The sequence below is a fragment of the Mercenaria mercenaria genome, chromosome 4 (genome assembly GCF_021730395.1).
Source record: "Mercenaria mercenaria strain notata chromosome 4, MADL_Memer_1, whole genome shotgun sequence".
NCBI lineage: Eukaryota > Metazoa > Mollusca > Bivalvia > Venerida > Veneridae > Mercenaria > Mercenaria mercenaria.
In genome coordinates, this window is record NC_069364.1 from 61600425 (window position 1) to 61620549 (window position 20125).

General features: G+C 35.8%; 1 protein-coding gene across 2 annotated transcripts in view; it reads left to right on the forward strand.

The window, feature by feature from the left end:
* Positions 1 to 298: 298 nt before the first annotated feature.
* LOC123551901 (uncharacterized) overlaps positions 299 to 20125 on the forward strand; it is a 42151-nt gene continuing 22324 nt past the window's right edge. The window contains exons 1-4 of one of the 2 annotated variants that reach the window (XM_053541448.1): positions 299 to 391; positions 17529 to 17628; positions 18249 to 18765; positions 19052 to 19178. In XM_053541448.1, coding sequence (XP_053397423.1) covers positions 18279 to 18765; positions 19052 to 19178 — 614 coding nt within the window. In that variant the 5' untranslated portion in view covers positions 299 to 391; positions 17529 to 17628; positions 18249 to 18278. The remainder of the gene's footprint in view (positions 392 to 17528; positions 17629 to 18248; positions 18766 to 19051; positions 19179 to 20125) is intronic. The other variant, XM_053541447.1, reaches the window with a different exon arrangement.

Below are 20125 nucleotides of genomic sequence, written 5' to 3' on the forward strand. Positions count from 1 at the left end.
TGCGTGTAAGTCTACTAAAATACATTTTATATTAAATTAATTTAAAAAATAACAAGGTTTAAGTTCACTGTAGTTACTTCAGATATACACCAAAGTGCGCCATTTGCCGTTCTCACCTAAAAAAATCCTAGGGGAGGATACCTCCGTATCCCCCTACACCACCTTGCGTACTATGAAGGTCCCAGCTACGCGCCCGATCGAGGTTGGGCGGAGTTTACGCGCCTGATCGAGGTTGGGCGGAGTTTAAGTAAATGACGGTTATGCCATACCGGCAAAATTAGCCACTCACAAATCAGTTTTCTGAAGGGTTCCCTTCATCATCCCTGAATGGGAACCCCAATATTTTGTAATAGTTAGTAGTTACCATAAACATAGAGGAAGTGAACAAAAAGTAAGTAAATTTTGTTATATTGTATCTACTATAATGCCGTTTATCGTATATTCAGTTTTAACTAATGTAGTTGTATCGTACTACGTGAATAGTAAAATTTATAGTTCTATTTTCGTTTTAAATGTTTAGGCCTAAAGAAATTTTGTTTCCGGTAACCTGCTAAACAAATTAGTGTAGGTAGGTCGGAATTTTTTTGGGGGATTTTTTTTTTTTTAAATGAATACAAATAAGGGGGTTTCAGTAAGTTGGTTTCTAACACCACTGACCATGTTTTAAGCATATAAAGTAAAGTTTTGTAACTTTTTGTTAAAAACTTGAAACAAACATCTCCAAGGCCATAAAACATTTAGGGGCGGGCCAAAAATGTAGGGTAGGTCGGGATAACGGAAACAAACATTTTTTTACGCCTTAGAAGACTTATTTTACAAAAAAGTGTTAACTCTGTATATAGATTTCATTGGCGTAGGGCGTAGGAGCGAACTCGAAGTTGTGTGTGTGTGTGTGTGAGGGGTTGGGGGGGGGGGGGAGGGGTACTCATATAAATAGGACCTGACTTATTTTTACATTTTGACGTTCTTTGTGTGTGAATGTTCTGGTTTAACGTCTCTTTCAACATTTTTTCAGTCATATAAACGACGGTATTCACTTGTAGCGGCGAGCACAATGTCCAAATGTTTCAGTATATGAATAATAAAAAGTAATGATTTTTTCTTTAAATCAGTTTCATTTTCAATTTTTAAAAATATGATAGTAAAAGCAATGAGCATTAAATTGAAACAAAGTTTCATTTGCACTAAAAGAGTTTTATAAAGAAATATTTTTAATCCATATAAATACTTCTATAAAACAATGTTATAACATTGAATAATGCATAGAAAAAGAAGTGACTATTAATTAAAATACTAAAAAAATATTGAAAAAAAAAACAAACAAAAAACACACAATAACTTTAAAAAAGATAATTGACACGAAAGTAAACCTCTTAACTTGCATTATGATATTTGAGAAACACTCAAGTGTCCCCATGGATCTCCCTCAATATTCACTCGCTCTGGGGAGTTGACCACCTTTAGTCATAAGGCAGGTCTAAAAATAGCACAGTGGGTTTCCTAAATAAAGAGCATGCGTCGCGCGTCGTCCGTCAACCATCTACCGGTCACAATTGTGACCTATTCTTTATGAATCTTGGTCAGAATATTTATCTTGATGATCTCTAGGTCAAGTTTGAAAATGGATCATATTGGGTCAAAACCCAGGTTAGTAGGCCTGATCAAAGGAAAAGCTTGTCAACACTCTAGAGTCCACAGTTTAAGTTTGGAACACATAAGAATTAGTCAGAATGTTTGTCAGGATGACCTCTAGGTCATCTTTGAATCTGGGTCATGTGAGATTAAAAACTAGGTCACTCGGTCAAATCAAAGGAAAAACTTGTTATCACTCTAGAGGCCTCGTTTATGATTCTATCAACATGAATTTTGGTCAGAATGTTTATCTTGATGATGTTTATGTCAAGTTTGAAACTTGGTCATGTGGCTTCAAAAACTAGGTCAGTAGGCCAGATAAAAGAAAAAGCTTGTTAACACTCTACAGGCGACGGTTGTGTCCCAATCTTTATGAAACTTGGTCAAAATGTTTGTCTTGATGACATCTAGGTCAAGCTTGAATCTGGGTCATGTGGGTTTAAAAACTAGGTCATCCGGTAAAATAACTCTCTTGTTTAGTGGTAGTGCACAGATTTCATTAAAACTAAGTTCAGCTATATATATGTATACAGCAATGTACTAGTTTTAACCTAATGCAGAAAATCATTTATAACAATTAAAACTAATTAAACAATCAACAATTTTAAATGAATTACAACTATATATCGGTCTTTTAGTGTACCTCGTTTTACAAAATCGTAGATATAAATATAAATATTACAGAATGAGATTTCATATGAAGGCTTTGAAACTAAGTTACTAACAGTATATATCTTACTGTTTTTTCGGCGAACGCCGTCTAAATTCGTTTTCGTTACCTATGCCACGTGACTTCAGTTTGCAAATCAAACTACTTGATAACGCATTATAGATAATTTATCAAAATGAAAAATTAATGCAACACTCTGCCTGATTGGACGAGAGTGTCAATTTCTTTCACTCTGTTGATTGTGCTACGCTGAGTGAATCTAGACAAAGGTTTATTTAAACGACGCTGTTCACAGTTTTAAAGCTAACTTTGGCTCAGTATATTTAGCAAGAATATTGATATATCGGTAAAAGATAAGTAAGTTTAATAAACATGATAAAAAAACCCGTTCAAATCCAACATATAACCAAAATTTAAAAAAAAAGCTGAATACGGTCTGCGTATCACATGAATAAGGGTGTGATAGAGTCTTTTATGTAGAGAAGTGCTTTTTAAAAGATTTTCCTTGTTACAATTGTCGTCTGTATATGAAAAGGTTTCTTGCTTTTGTGACTTATTCAGATTGCATATTAAAATGGTACTTGTTTGCTTTGATATATTTGTTATAAAATTATTTAACTTTATTTATTATTTATGAATATTTTTCTTTAGTATGGTATGCAAATATTGAACTCGTTGAAATCTGTTTTATTTTATATGCTATATAATGACTGAATCTCATTACACTGAAATGAAGGTACGCTGCATACAGTTTTCTATGTGATTGACTACGGTCCAACTTTGTTTATGAAAACAGAAATATTGAAATAATTACATTTGTATGTTTTGCTTGACCTTCACTTTTTATGGTTGTGACGTCATTGTCCAAAGATTCTTAATAGCGAATATGCATTTGTTAAAGCGGGATCAGTTGGCCTATTTTAGAAATAAATAAAAATAATAAATAAAAAAATCCTTTAATTGATTTTTTCTCATGTATTCCAATCAAACTTGATTTGTAGCATCTTTATTAGGCTCGCAGCCAACTTTGTTCAGCTGGGACATTTGACCCCTTTTAGGGGCTGCTAGAGCTAAAACTAGAAATGCCTTTATACAGCGTCTCATGAACAGCTTGGTGGATCTTTGTCATACTTGGTCTGGAGCATCATTATAGGGTCCTCTTCCAAATTTATTTATATAGGAACTTGGGCCCTATTAGGGACCACTATAGCTAAAAGTAGATACGCCTTTCTTCGCATTAACCACTAAAATGTAATGGATTTTTATCAAACTCGATGTGTAACAATATCGTAAGTTCTCCTGCTATTTTGCTACAAATGTGGATAGTGACCAATTTAGCTAAAAATATAAACACGTTTAATGACCTCTTCTCATGAACCGCTTCATGAATCTTCATCAAACTATTGCTGTAATTATTCGTCTAAGGATAAACGAAACAAAATTGCAACCCTACGAAACCTTTGCGAAAAATTAAAAGAGAACCATTTAAATTGTTAAAGTGCGGTGTTTAGTTTTGCAATTTGAAAAATGTTAGATGAAAGATGAATGTTAGATGAAAAATTCATAAACTTCTTTCCTTATTACAATTCGCCGACCATCATTTTTAAAGATATTTCTTGTTTAACTATTTTTTCCACACAAAATTGAAAAGCGTTTGTACTCAGAGTACCGGAGGTAAAAAGCTTTGTATTTAACGGTCGTTAAGTACGAATTTCTCTGTGTTGTATATGAGAGGCACCCGACCCGGACATGTTTTTTCTTGATTTCGCATTTTAAGATAGTTAGTAACAAAAACTGTTTAAAAGTTCAGTAAAATCATACATTTATAGTATCTGGAAATTACTCTTCTTTCAGGGATTATTATGGGCATTGCCCTGACACAAGTCGTAAAGTTGATACTCTGTTAATGGGACATTTGATCAAAATGCACATGTTTATTCATTTATTTATTCATCTTCTATAGATAATTAAATCAAACTGATAGTTGTGTGTATTGAAAAAAAAAACATGACTATTATAAAAAATCTATCTTGTCACTTTGCAACAATTCAAGATCTGCATTCAATGTCAAAATTATCTATATAAAATCTAATCTTTTGTTAATGGAGCTTGTTGATAACATCAGTGAACAAACAATATGATAATATAATTGTTAGTATGAATACGATAATTTAGTATTATTTGTGATAATAGTCTCTTGTAATTCTAATCACAGAATGGCCATGTAGATTTTATGTTTATGTATATTTGATGATTTTTATTATATTTTATATCTTTATTTACGTCTCATTCTTGCATACAACATATAATTACAGTGTACAATTACAACAAACTATTGCAAGACCATTCTATTAAAGAATTATAAGAGACTGAAAATGTAATATAATTTCTGTACATATCATATAAAATATTCAAATAATTTACAGTTAAGATTCATGAATAACAAGACTCGACTTTTCACGGTGCTTGCCTCTGAATAAGAGCTTTGCCAGTAAAAGGGGCATAAATCTCTCAAATTTCTAATCAGAACTATGGGAATTGTTTATTATGGTGTAACCTTTAATAGTAAACAAGTATTTAATTATCAATTCAATGGCTTTGATAGCAACAGAGATCTTGGACCCTATGTAAGAATTAAAGAAAAATCTAAGTTTAAAAAAAGGGGCATAACTCTGTCAACACTGAAATCAGAGTTGTGGGGATTGTTTCTCCTTGGGTAGGTGGGTAGGTTTTAATAGTAGAAAAATATATGAAGTTCTAAGTCAAAAGCTTTGATAGCAACAAAGATACTTGACTTTATAAAAAAAAGGGGCATAAATCTTTCAAAATTCAAATCATAACTATGAGGATTGTCTCTCCTGGTGCAGATTATTATGTGTAAGTATATAGATGAGACGATTACCGGTAATAAATATATTTGCAGTGGTGCTGACTTTATAATTAGGAAGTGTCTAGGGGTACGGATCCGTACCTCTAGACAAGCCTGTTAGGGGTTTTCTAGGGGTACGGACCTCCATTTTTCTAGAGATTAAGGGTCATTTACATTTCAAATTTTGTTGAAAATGATATAACAAATAACACTTCGTCAGAATTCACCTTAAACTTGGATCTGGATGGTTTACAGAACATCAATCATCCGATTTGTTACATTTTCTTTCGGAACGTAAATAACCGAGGATCATCAAATAAATCACGAGGATTCGAACTGGCAGGGGAAAAAAAGATAAAAAGATTAAACAAAATAATGATAAATATGTTGGGAAATAACTATTTTTAATTGATAATTAACCCTAAGTTTATTTTTGTTTTTCACACATTCGGTAACCGTTGCGAGATACAAGGGAATTAAGTTTTCGCAAACAATTTCTTTTGCTTAATTGATTATTACACAATCATTTCCGTGCCGATTGTCATTGTTAAATAACAAAATAAATAGGTACATATTATTATGCCTATTTTATTTTATTATTTATTTATTTATTTATCTATTTTTTGCTTAATTTCAAAGGGAATTCAGTTAAGGGATAGATTCATTCATTAATCTAGCTGTTATCAGCAATTTCTTTGACAACAAACTAATCGGCACGGAACAGTGTATTCATTTGGAGTTCCTCGGTCATTTAGGTTTTGAAAGAGAAAGTAAACAATCGGGTGAACGCTGGTATCTATAAACAAATTCGATGCAAGTTTTAAGTGAATACTGGTTAAGTCTTACTTGTTATTTCATTTTCAACGAAATTTGAGATATAAATAACCCCAAATCTCTAGAAAAAGGTGGTCCGTATCCATTAGAAAAACCCCTAACAGGCTTGTCTAGAGGTACGGATCCGTACCTCTAGAATCAGATTCTAGAGGTACGGATCCGTACCCCTAGACACTTCCTTATAATTAAGCTAATTGCTAGCAACCATATGCTCTCAGTAAAACCTAATTAACACCTTGGTGTGAGAAGGAAGACATTTTTAGTAGTTTTGCTTTTTTCGGGCATTGACTCTGGCATTGACTCTGGACCGTATCAAATCAAATCCTTATCGGTACAACTAAATGCTCCCTCAAACTAGATTCTTCCTTAATATACTGTTATTTCTGAGAAAATAAGTTGTTTGGTCAAAAGTTGAGGGCTGTGGGTGGGGGTTCATGCTGACACACCCCTCCCCACGCTAGCTTCTAGGCTTATAAATTATAGCACACTGTTGGAAAACCGGCATCTAATGCTATTTTAGCACTTTGAAGTCAGGAACCCTCTCCCACCCCATCCCGCCCTTGCCAACTGTTAGTCAATATTTTAGCATTACAACACGTACTGAGCGCATGTGCTGTATGTAATGGTCATTTTTAGCTCACCTGAGAACGAACGAAGTGCTTAGGTGAGTTATTGTGATCGTTCACCATCCGACGTCCATCGTCCGTCTTTCCGGCGTTCACATTTTCCTTTAAAAACATATCCTCTGAAACCATTCGGTGGAAGTTGATGAAACTTGGCCTGGATGTTCCTTGGGTGGTATTCTTCCAAACTAGTTCAAATGGTTCTGCTTGGTTGCACATAGGGGCCGCCATGGCTAAAAATAGAATATTCTTTAACAAAATCTCCTCCTTAACGGCTGGTCCGACTTTGAAATAATTTCATACAAATTGTCCTTATGTAACCCTCTGCCAAGATTGTTCAAATTATCCTGATTCGTCAAAACACATGGCTACCAGGGGACGTGGTCATAGTTTCCTATAGATAGTGTATATACTGGAAACTTTAAAAATCTTCTTGCGTGAAACAGCCGGCTCGATTATGAAATAATTTCACCCAAACGGTCATTTGTTCAAATGATTGTGATTCGTCAAAAACATGGCCGCCAGGGGACGTGGTCACAGTTTCCTATATGTTTATATTGGAAACTTTAAGAATCTTCTTGTATGAAACTGCTGACCCGATTTTCAAATAATTTTACACAATTGGTCCTTGTGTGACCCTCTACCAAGAGTGTTCATTTTTTGTCCAATTCATCTTAAAACATGGCCGCCAAGATTAGTGGTCACTTTTCCCTATATCTATTTACTGGAAACTTTAAAAATCTTCTTGTATGAAACTGCTTAACACGATTTTAAAATAATTTCACACAAATGGTACTTGTGCGACCCTCTACCAAGAATGTTCAAATTATTTTCATTTGTCAAAAAAAAACCCCAAAAAAACCCCAGGGCCATCAGGCAGCTAGGTCACTTTTCCCTATATGTATATATTGGAAACTTTAAAAAAAATCTTCTTGTAGGAAACTGCTGGCCCGATTTAAAAAAATATATAAATTGTCCTTGTGTGACCCTCTACCGAGATTATTCAAATTATTCCGATTCGTCAAAAACATGGTTGCCACGGAGTGTGGTCACGACTTACAAATCTTTGTAAATTGCAAACTTTAAAAATGTTTTTGTCAGAAACAGCAGGCCCAGTTTTAAAATCATTGCAAGAAACTGCTGGCCATTTACAAAGATTGTACAAATATACTGTTTCATAAAAATTCACAGACTTTTTCCTTACATAATTATCTTCCAAAACTGTTGAGCAAGCCGTGTATCACAGGTCAGCGAACTAGGTCCATTATGGCCTTCTTGTATTGGTCTGTGGTCATTAAACTACGTGCATCAGAATATGAGAAAATATCCAGCCAGACAGTCCCGAGTCTAGTCCTGAAAGTGTAAGGTAAATGCCGGAATGTCGCTTTTCTATTTAATCACTATTTTGTGATATCCTAAATTCAGTAACGGATATAAGGATTTCATTTATTTACGGATATCACAACTTAATTTATGGATATCCTTAACTCATTGATGGGTATCACATATTCATTTTGTAATATAGAGAATAATAGGTTAGTGCCGTAGATGAGAAAGTTTATCTGGCGAGGTGGAGGAGGTTATCGGGTGAGCCGAAGGCGAACCTGATAACGTCCGGAGCCGAGCCAGATAAACTTTCTCCATCTTAGGCACTAACCTATTATTCTATTTATCTTGTCATTACTTCATTTTCCGATATTTGGCAATTTATTTTACAAAAATAAGTGTGCGACAACCGCTTTAATGACGTCATATTCGTAATGACGTCACTTATATAATGACGTGATTACCGGCAAAATCGCAATAACTTCTTCGTTTTTGAATAAAAACTCATTATTTGACCACTCATTTTCTTAGTTCGGACATTTCCAACACAATGATGATGGTTTCGTTGCAAAATTTCTTATGACAACAATATCGACCATAAGGTCACATGATCAACTGACCGTATATCACTGGTCACATGATCAACTGACGGTATATCAAGAAAGATATACGGCACCCTGATATCGGGTCGAAAATACTGCAAGTGACAGGATAAAAAGACTTATCTGGATATCTTAAAATAAATAATTTTTTAGGTATCCTTAAATAAGTTATAATCACACTACTACTGTGCATAAATAATTGATATCCATAAATCGAATTTAGTACTTCATGAAATCAAACATATTTTGAGGTATTTTGTGATAGATCTATCCTTAAATTGATCTAGGATATCATTAAATAAAATTAAGGATATGAAAAAACATTCTTCTTTAAAGATATCCAGTAAATCTATTTTGTGTTATCCTTAAATCACTTATGCTAACTTTAAATTATTTTAGGGTGTCACAAAATAATTTAATGATATCGTAAATTATAATTAGCGTTATCGTCTAATAAACTATACCTTAGAATATAAGAAAATACATTTAGTGATATCGTAAATCACAAAATGAACGTGTGAATTGGGATGTTATTAAACAGAGAATAGATACCAAAACGGCACCCCGTAGGCAGCGAAAATTATTGACTAAATCTGATAGGCTTGACATCTGAAAGAAATGTGATACCAACTGAAATACTTTTAAATCATTCACTATGGTAGGCATAAACTTTCGTGATTTTGGCAAACAAACGTTTCTTTCCGACAAGAATTCTTAAATTTGGGATGAAATGCTAAAAGAAAAAGGGAAACAATAACCAGAGCACGAAGTGCTCAAGGTGAGCTATTTTGACCGGTCATTGTCTGGCGTCCGTCGGCGTGCGACGAGCGTCGTCCATCAACATTTGCATTGTGAACTCTCTATAGGCCACAGTTGTGACCCAATATATATGAAACTTAGTCAGAATGTTTGTCTTGATGATTTCTAGGTAAGATTTGAAACTGGGTCATTTGGGGTCAAAAACTAGGTCAATAGGCCAGATCAAAGTGAAAGCTTGTGTACACTCTAGAGGCCACAGTTGTGACCCAATATCTATGAAACTTAGTCAGAATGTTTGTGTTGATGATCTCTAAATAAAATTTGAAACTAAAACAAGTGGGATCAAAAACTAGGTCACTAGGCCAGATCAAAGGAAAATCTTGTTAACACCCTAGAGACCACAATTTAAATTTGAAACTCATGAGAATTTTGTCATAATGTTTGTTTTGATGATCTATATGTCAAGTTCGAATCTGGGTTATGTGGAGTCAAAAAACTAGGTCATTCGGTCAAATGAAAGGAAAAGCTTGTGAACACTCAAGAGGCCACAATTGTGATGCAATCTTTATGAAACTTAGAGTGTTTATCTTGATGATTTCTAGGTCAAATTTGAAACTGGGTCATGTGGGTTTAAAAACTAGGTCAGTAAGCCAGATCAAAGGAAAAGCTTGTGAACACTTTAGAAGCAACAGTACACAATTTTTTATGAAACTTGGTCGGAATGTTTGCCTTGATAATCTCTAGGTCAAGTTTGAATCTGGGGCATGTGGGTCAAAAAATAGATCAGTAGGCCAGATCAAAAGAAAAAGCTTGTGAACTCCCTAAAGGCCACAGTTAACTCGATCTTTATGAAACTTGCTCAGAATGTTTGTCTTGATGATCTCTAGATCAACTTTGAATCTGGGTCATATGGGGTCAAAAGCTAGGTCACCTGGTCAAATCAAAGGAAAAGCTTATTAACACTCTAGAGGCAACAGTTGATACTCAATCTTTGTGAAACTTGGTCAGAATGTTTGTCTTGATAATTTCTAGGTAAAGTTCGAAACTGGGTTACACTCTAGAGACCACAATTTAAGTTGGAAACTCATGAGAATTTGTTAGAATGTTTGTCTTGATCATCTATAGGTCAAGTTCGAATCTGGGTCATGTGGAATCAAAAACTAGGTCACTTCATCCAATGAAAGGAAAAGCTTGTGAACACTCTAAAGGCCACTGTTTTGACCCAATCTTTATGATGTTTGGTCAGAAAGTTTGTCTAAATGATCTCTAGGTCAAGTTTGAAACTGGGTCATGTTGTATCAAATACTAGGCCAGTAGGCTAGATCTACTCTGATGAGCTATATAGGGCCGTCATGGCCCTTTTGTTTTTTCTGTAAAATACTTGTTTGCGAAGATACATGTATGTTGTGCATATAAGCATATAATATTGTTTTCCTAAAATTATGCATCCAAATTTGTGCTATATCACATCAATATTTTGACTGCAACATTTGTTATGAAGGAAGTATAAAAAAAACCTTGACAGTATGTCCGAAAGTAACGGTTTTCCAGTTCATGAACAGAAAGTGATGTATCAACCGTTCTTGTTGAAAATTCACAATGGCGTTGAAGAACAATTCTATGGCTAGCGAGGGTGCTGTCATTGTCGGCATTCAACGAATATCACTATTAAAATGTTTGACAACATTGCTGGTTTTATGTTCTGGTCGAAAATAATTTGCAACTTGCTGTATATCGCTAAAGTTTTTCGGCTGCCCATGATAAATTTAGGGAGAATTATCTTACAATATGATATAAGTCTTTCCACCCTGCAACCCCGCTAAATAGCCTGTTCTCGTCCCGCACCCAGCTGTTTAAGATGTTTTCGTCCCGCATCCCATTTTGTCCCACGCATTGCCGTTTTATTTCATATATTTCGACTTTCGCCCCGCATCCCCGCTGATTAGTAGGTTTTCGTTGCGCCCCCTCCCCCTCCACCGCTTTGCAGCAACTGCTTGCTCCGCGACCCAAGTCATTTTAACACTTTCGCTTGGCGTGGTCTCTGGACGAATAGACTAAATGCCATAAATCAGTCATTATACGGAAGCGATTCTGAATTTACTCCGGTTCTGTTATAATTATCACATTTGGAAGTCAAATATCAGCAGGGTTTCTTTCTTGACCTGACTGAAACCATCTATCAAGGACTTTCATATTATTTGGCAAAAATGTTCCCCGAAATAAGATGATTTGTCATGTACAATTCTCAGATCCCTAGCTTTAAGGGCCAGTCACACTAGGAGGTAAATGGTTCACATGGTATGTACAGGATCTGTTTCGTGTTTGGTCCAGGATTTTGTCATCTATTGAGGCATTTCAATATTAATAAGCAAACTATATCCTACAATGAGACAAACCCCAAGATTAAAGATCAAGGCCACACTCGGAGGTCAAAGGTCAATATGGGTTTTTCCTGTCTGGTCCGTAGTTTTAAAGAGGTTTTACTTTCACTTTGCACAAATGTGTATGTGCGTGAACGCAGCCAGAGCAGCCAAAGTAGATTTTAACATATTCTGGCTACTCTGGACAGCCAGAGTAGTCAGAGTAACCAGGATTTCATTTGCTCTGGTTGCTCTGGCCAGCCAGAGTAGCCAGGGTTTCTAGGATTTTAACATGTTCGTGCTACTCTGGTCAGCCAGAGTAGCTAGAGTAACCGTGCTACTCTGGTCAGCCAGAGTAGCTAGAGTAACCAGAGCTCTGGTTACTCTGGCTGGCCACAGTAGCCAGAGTTTCTAGGATTTTAACATGTTCTGGCTACTCTGCTCAGTCAGAGTAGCTAGAGTAGCAAGTATAACCAGAACTCTGGTTACTCTGGCTGAGCAGAGTAGCCAGAGTTTCTAAGATTTTAACATGTTCTGGCTATTCTGGTCAGCCAGAGTAGCCAGAGTAGCCAGACAGAATAACCAGGATTTCATTTGCTATGGCTACTCTGGCTAGCCAGAACAGCCAGACTTTCCGAGATGCCACTGGTTCTAACTACCCTGGCTAGCCAGAATAGCCAGAGAAAATACAGTAAAACCTGTTGCGAAATGACTGTTTTGGTACTCTCAGGGTTGAAGTTTTTGTGTTTTTTGTATCAAGTGATTCATCAAGCGGACTTCAAAAAATTGTCTTACTTTTCAAACAGCAGCCAGAGTAGCCAGAGTTTCTAGGGTAATAACATGTTCTTGCTACTCTGGTCAGCCAGAGTAGCCAGAGTTTCTAGGATTTCATTTTCTCTGGCTACCTCGGCTAGCCAGAACAGCCAGAATTTCCGAGATTCCCGTTGGTACTAGCTACCCTGGCTAGCCAGAATAGCCAGAGAAAATACAGTAATACCTGTTGCGAAATGACTGTTTTGGTACTCTCAGGGTTGATTTTTATGTGTTTTATGTATCAAGTGATTCATCAAACGGACCTCAAAGAGATGTCTTTTTTTTCAGACAACAACCAGAGTAGCCAGAGTGTCAAAGATTTCATTTGCTGTGGCTACTCTTGTCAGCCGGAGTAGCCTGAGTTTCTAGGATTTTAACATGTTCTGGCTACTCTGGTCAGCAAGTGTTACTAGGATTTCATTTGCTCTGGCTTAGCCAGAACAGCCAGAATTTCTGAGATGCCCATTGGTTCTAACTACCCTGGCTAGCCAGAATAGCCAGAGAAAATACAGTGAAACCTGTTGTCAGAGTAGCCAGAAATCTTGTTACCCTGGCTGACCAGAGCAACCAGTTCCATAATTTTCACATTGCTACTCTGCCTGGCCAGAGGAACTAGAAATGGCTGAAATACGCACGGGTTCTGGTTACTCCGGCTGGCCAGAACAGCCAGAGAAAATACACTCAAACATGTAAACTAGAGCCGTTTTTTAAATGTATGTCCCTTTGACATAATAATCATATTATACATAATTAGGTTGCACTAACTGTTGTATAAAATTATTATGTAAATAAAAAGTTAGACCTGTTGTATGTCGTGTATGTGGTTTATGAAGGTTGAAATTTACATAGATTAAAGCGGATAGATCTATATCCTTCTGGTATATGGAAAATCTTTAAAAAAAAAAAGGGAAATGTTTAACGGCATCATTTTCGGACAAAGTTAAGAGTAACACGTGTCGAAAAATGACACTTTTAAAAAAGTTACAGGGTATATGCAGTAAAAGCTGTTTGTGTATGTACGTCGTAAGTAATGCTTAGGTATGTTTTAATTTTATATGAATTACAATTATGCAAACTAGCCAACAATGTATGTGGCAGTATATATCAGCATTGATATTTGATATTACAGCCCACATCTAATTTATTTTGAACTGGTAGGCGTTCAGGATTTTGGACGATTTCGAGCCAACAAGCCAAACAGAATTTTGAAATTCCTTCAAAACGTTTTCAAAAATTACTTTAGTTTTAACGTACTCCAAATCGGGTTGTACAGTTTTCTGTATGCTTATACAGTTGATTTTCAAATACATTGTTCTCAAGACTCTAAATGTAAAAATAAAAGCATTGCGAGTCGGGATATTCAAGGCTATATTATACACACATACTAGTCATATGCATGTAAAAAGGTATTTTTTAATACAAGTTCTTTTAACCGCTAGCAGTTTTTACAGTTTCTGGCTTCTTATTTATTTTTCCCCATCTAGCAGAAAAGATATCATATCCTTCGCACTACCAAAAGGTTTCCAGAGGATTTTTGCTGCACCCCACCGCTAAATTCAGCCTTCCACGAAGAGTAGATACGACGGAGCGAAACCCATCCATCCTGGATCTTCAGTACTTATACGGCTGTATGACATACCACACTGGACTGTGATTTATTGCAGTGCGACCTGGCTGTCATGGTGCCACGTCGAAAAAACATTTTTTTTTTATTTTTGCGAAACATTGACCCAATCTGGATCTTACTCATGGCATATTATATCCCCAGTGTATTGTCTCATATTCCTATATTCCTTTTGTTGAATAAAAATAATTTTTGGTGCCAAACTCAAACGAAAAGACAGTTCTTCGTAACGCTTATGTGTGTAAAACCACTAAATTCAGTCTTTTCTTTTCTCGCAAATTCGCGTGTTACGTGGTTTTTAAAAAACTGTCCTGGCCCAAAAAAAAACACGTGTACGGCCTCGGTCACGTGAAATCCTTTAGTATGGCACCCGTGTGTATCGATGTTGGTGTCACACATATAATTGGAATTTTCTTCAGAAAACTATGGTGCCTAACTCTGGCTGGCGTTTTCTCCCTTAATCGCCCATTTGGGTGGACGGGAACTTGTGGGATTCTTAGGTTGTCGGCCACCCTGTCTGGTGGTATGAGTCTACCCTCTGGAATAACTTTTGCTTTTTTGCCGACGGCGAGTCGCAAATGGGTTCGTAGATAGTACTTTTTAGTGATTTCACTTACCTCTGACTGGCGGTTTCTCCCTTAATCGCCCATTGGGGTGGGCACGACCTCGTGGAATTCTTAGGTGGTCGGGCGACCTGTCTGGTGGTATGAGTACCATCTGGGATAAGTGGCCTAATAATGGTATTTTTGATATGCCTATTAAAACGCAAAATGCCATTCAAAAGATTGTGATCACCTTTAAAATCAACTTACGCCATCAGATATACAATGAACATACCATGTTATATTAACTCGGTAATTGTGTATGTGTATGAAACGATATTGACTGTGTTTGGACTCAACAGTTTTAGGACTGATGTCTGAAAAGTAAGACAATTTTTTGAAGTCCGTTTGATGAAACACTTGATACATAAAACACAAAAGTCACCCCCGAGAGTACAAAAAAGAGTCATTTCGCAACAGGTTTCATTGTATTTTCTCTGGCTATTCTGGCTAGCTAGGGTAGCTAATCCAATGAGCATCTGAGAAATTCTGGTTGTCCTGGCTAGCCAGAGTAGCCAAAGCAAATGAAATCCTGGTTACTCTTTCTACTCTGGCTGACCAGAGTAGTCAGAACATGTTAAAATCCTAGAAACTCTGGCTAATCCGGCTGCTGTCTGAAGAAAAAAGACAATTCTTTGAAGTCCGTTTAATGAATCACTTGATACATAAAACACATAAAAATCAACCCTGACAGTACCAAAAGAGTCATTTCGCAACAGGTTGTACTGTATTTTCTCTGGCTATTCTGGCTAGCCAGGGTAGGTAGTACCAAAGGGCATCTCGGAAATTCTGGCTGTTCTGACTAGCCAAAGTAGCAAGAGAAAATGAAATCCTGTTTACTGTTACCCCGCCCCGGGGGTCACATGGTTTATGAAGACTTATATAGGAAAAAACTTCAAAATCTTCTTGTCCATATCCTACAATATTCAAATTTGGACCTCATGTATAGTTTTGAGTGGCAAGATAAACCTTGACATGAGTTGACCTTGATCTTGACTTAGTGACCTACTTTCGCATGTCTTTAGCTACATCCTTCAAATTTGGATCATTTGCATAGGTTTGTATACCGAAATAAACCTTGACCTAGTGACCTACTTTCACATTTTGGAAGATACAGGCTTCATATTTGGATCAAATGCATAGTTTTGTTTTCCGAAATGAAATTTAACCTTGATTTTGACCTAGTGACCTACTTCCACATTTCTCCAGCTACAGCCTTCACATTTGGACCACATGCATAGTTTTGTGTAACGAAATGAACTTTATTCTTGAACTTGACAAAGTGACCTACTTTCACGTATCTGTGTAACCACAGCCTTCAAATTTAGACCACAAGCATAGGTTTGACTACCGAAACTTTGACCCTGACATTGACCTATTGACCTACTTTCACATTTTTGAAGACACATGCTTCAAATTTGGACCACAAGTATAGTTTTGTGTTCCGAAATGAAATTTGACGTTGATCTTGACCTATTGACCTACATTCGCATTTCTTTAGCTACAGCCTTCAAATTTGAACCACTTGCATAGGTTTGTGAGCCGAAATAAACTTTGACCTTGACCTAGTGACCTACTTTCACATTTTTGAAGGTACATGCTTCAAATTCGGACCACATGCATAGATTTGTGTTCCGATAGGAAATTTGACATTGATTTTGACCTAGTGACCTACTTCCACATTTCTCCAGCTACAGTTTTCAAATTTGGACCACATGCATAGTGTATTGTACCGAAATGAATTTTGACCTTGAAATTGACCTAGTGATCTACTTTCACATTTTTCAAGCTACAGGCTTCAAATTTTAAGCGCCTGCATAGTTTTGTGTACCGAAATGAACTTTGACCTTGAAATTCATTTAGTGACCTACTTTCACATATCTCAAGCTACAGCTTTCAAATTTGGACCATATGCATGGACCACGTGCTCAATTTTGTGTACCGAAATGAACTTTGACCTTGAATTGACCTTGAATTAGTCTTGAAATTCCGAACATTCAAAAAATGGCTCAATGGTGGGCGCCAGGATCACTCAATGATCTCTTGTTTATCCATGCATGCATATTTAAATAAGTTTGTATGAATATTATCATAACAAGTTAATGTGTACTATAGATTCAATTAAGAAAAGATGTTGTATTTTCTTCAGAATTACTTCCCTTTAATATGATGAAGTATTATTTACATCAAGTTTCCCTAACATGTTCAAATATTGGAACGTTATTAAAATACCTTATTATATTTAAAGGTGTGACACCATCAGTCAACAACAAGATTATGTATAGTTAACATAACATATTTATGATATAGCAAACTATTGTATATATATATAATAGCTTCTAATAGGAAATATAGCTTCTCTGGTCCCAGTCAGTTAAAAAGACTAAAATGTCACTACTGATTTGTGAGACATGAAAACAGAGATTTGAGTTAAATATACAAATGTTAAACCAGTACGAATGTGTAGTACAATTCGGGCTCGTATATAAAGCAACATCGAAACTAATCTTTTGGGGTTAGTGGACTTGTTGTGGCATGTGCGTGTTCGTTTGTACTGCTAGGCGCTTTGCCGTAATTGATCTGGTATATTGTAGTGGTGATTTAGTTCGTATAAATTATCTCTACTATATATATCTACATATAATTTGACAGATTGTAGATCATTTGGTTATGCTGCAGTTGAGATAATTAGTCACCTCCAAGCAGAGGACTTTGTATTATATGGTAATACTAGTACTTTATTAACATTATTATTGTTATTATTATTATTGATGATTAGCAAGTTTAAGTTACATTTTTGTCTCTTTTTTGCAGACTGTTACTGAAACCTATCGTGCAAATCCATTTTTTTCTGTAGAGGTAACTGCGCCGACGTCGGGTCCCAAGCCCCGAGTAAGAAAGCAGGAGGGCATTTGTAAGTATTATTAATATCTCTCACTTTTAGCCAGAAACACTGTCAAGTCAAATTCTGATGTTACATGTTTGCTCAGTGGTTATGGCAAGATCGTTTTGTCAAGAGTGTTCTCTTGATGCTTGGTAATGGGTAAGCTTCAGGAATTGGAATGTCTTCTGTTTCTTGAACTATCCTCCAACTAACATTTCTAAAAGTGCGCATATTGGTTACCTGTGGAGGCTATTGATAAGTTTATATGCAAACAAATCTGACCGAACATTAAAATGGTCAGTCCAAATCTCATAATTCTACTGTGTTAGCTAGAAGTGATAACAATTAATAGTACCTATAATTGAGATAACGTTTATATAGGATTGTTTCGTTTTTAAAAAAATAAAAGAAAAACACGTCATTACATATTCTATACCTGATTCTGCTGTGGAAGTAGGACCAATATTGCTCTCTTGTTTTGTAAAATGAGCATAACCAATTAAGCTAAATTTATTTATATCAATAAAGAGAAATCTGTTTAGTAAAGCCAATCTGTAATCCACACAATAATTCATTAAAACATGTGTACCATGAATTGAAATCCTACATTCATTTGTACTTAAAATTGTTTTGTTTTATACAACTTTCAGCTAAAATGAAACTCCTGCAATCAAAACACAATGAAGCTATCATTTTTATATCCCTGTGCAGTGTTTATACTTTGCTGCACAGTTATAAAAACCACTGTCTGCGTAGAATGTTATCAAGAGAAGTGCCAGCTGTTGTCTATGACAGATAATCTGATATTGTTTGATTCATTCCTTGGTGAACATTTTGGAAGTCTTTATTCCAAAATAAAAAATGAGTCAGACAGAATGCCAAAGACAGATTGCCTCAATGTGAATAGAAATTGTATATGGACTTGCGACTCAAATACACCTGAATGGTGTAGAAAGTGCAAGAAAGAATATTGCAAACAACAGACATGTGGAGATTTTGGTGGTTGTAATGCGGATGCTTTTTATCTTTTTGAAACATTTAAACATTATTACCTGAAAAGCAATTATGATAGGAGATCTGAATGCGGATCAAGCAATTTAACAGGTGACTCTCATAATGAATGCTGCAAGAGGAGGAAATGTGGTTCAGCTGAAACTTTTACTAAAGGTAAAGACATTTACAGTAGCACATTTAATCATGTTTTATAGCTAATTTCAAAATGATTTTATATTCACTTCTGTCCGAAGATTGTAATTATTCTATAAGTAAATTATGTATTACAGAAGTAAATCTTAACTATATATACACATCTTCAAAATGTAATATAGTCCTGCAGCAGCAGAAACTGCATTTTTTCACCAAACTTTGTTGTCGAAACGTACTTTTACGATAGTGCTTTACAAAGACGTATGCAGTCTTACGTTTGACTTGATGATTTAACTTATTATTTCAGGGGAAAGAGTGCATAAGCAGGAACCTTTTGACAAGTTGCTGCCCTCACTACAGCTTTCCTTGATGATATCATTTATAACTACAGCTGCTAGTCTTTGTTCAATGGTTTTCATGTGTATCATATGGAGGTGTGGTTTGTTTTAAGACATTACATAAAATTAGCCATACGTTTTTCTACACCCGAAGGGACGTATTATCCTTCCATCCGTCCGTTCGTTCGTCTATCCGTTAGTGGTTTTGTTTCTGCTCAATTGCTTACATGCTATACCTGTTTTATTTACACATCCTGTACTTTCGAATACTTGTGGGGTTTAAGATTGAGGTTTAGTGCGGCACTGAGCAGTTTGTATTTCCCGACCGTTTCAGTGCTATGTCCCACGTTCTCTATCTTTTTGATTGTATGTCTTTGATGTCTAAATGTTTTACTTTGTGTTCATTTTACTGATGTACACATCCATACATATATATCACAATTGTTATTTTTGTTTAAAAGGGCAACTGAAGTGAGTCGGTTAATCCTTATCCATGTTGTTTTTCTCTACTAAGAATATTCAAACTATTTACATTACGAGGGCGTGGTAATACAGTTTCTTTCAAAATTCCTTTAGAAATACAGCTAATTTTACACCAAGGTTCAAAGGTGACCCTCTACCAAGAGCATCCTAATTATTTGGATTTGTTAAAACATGGTCGCCAGAGCTGAAAATAGACAGCTATTCTAAATTGTTATGAGTTTCACAGACATAGATGATTCGATCCGCTGCCCAGAATGTTCAAATTTTCTAATTTTATCAAGATCGTTTGCAACTATGGAATATATGCGCATTTTTTCTATACGTGAATAGTAAGTACTATTTCATGGGTTTTCCTCGATTCTGATACAACTTATTTGAAATAATTTCATACATGTATCCCTTTACCACGAAAGTTAAAGTTGCGTACCTACTTAATTCTCTGCACACGGCCACCGCTGCAGGTCCCTGTCTGCTGTTTGCGGACATTTGGACAGTTTACATTTCAGTATGAAATGTCCGTTGCCAGCTCATAACAGGTTTATAATAGAATTTTTTTTAAA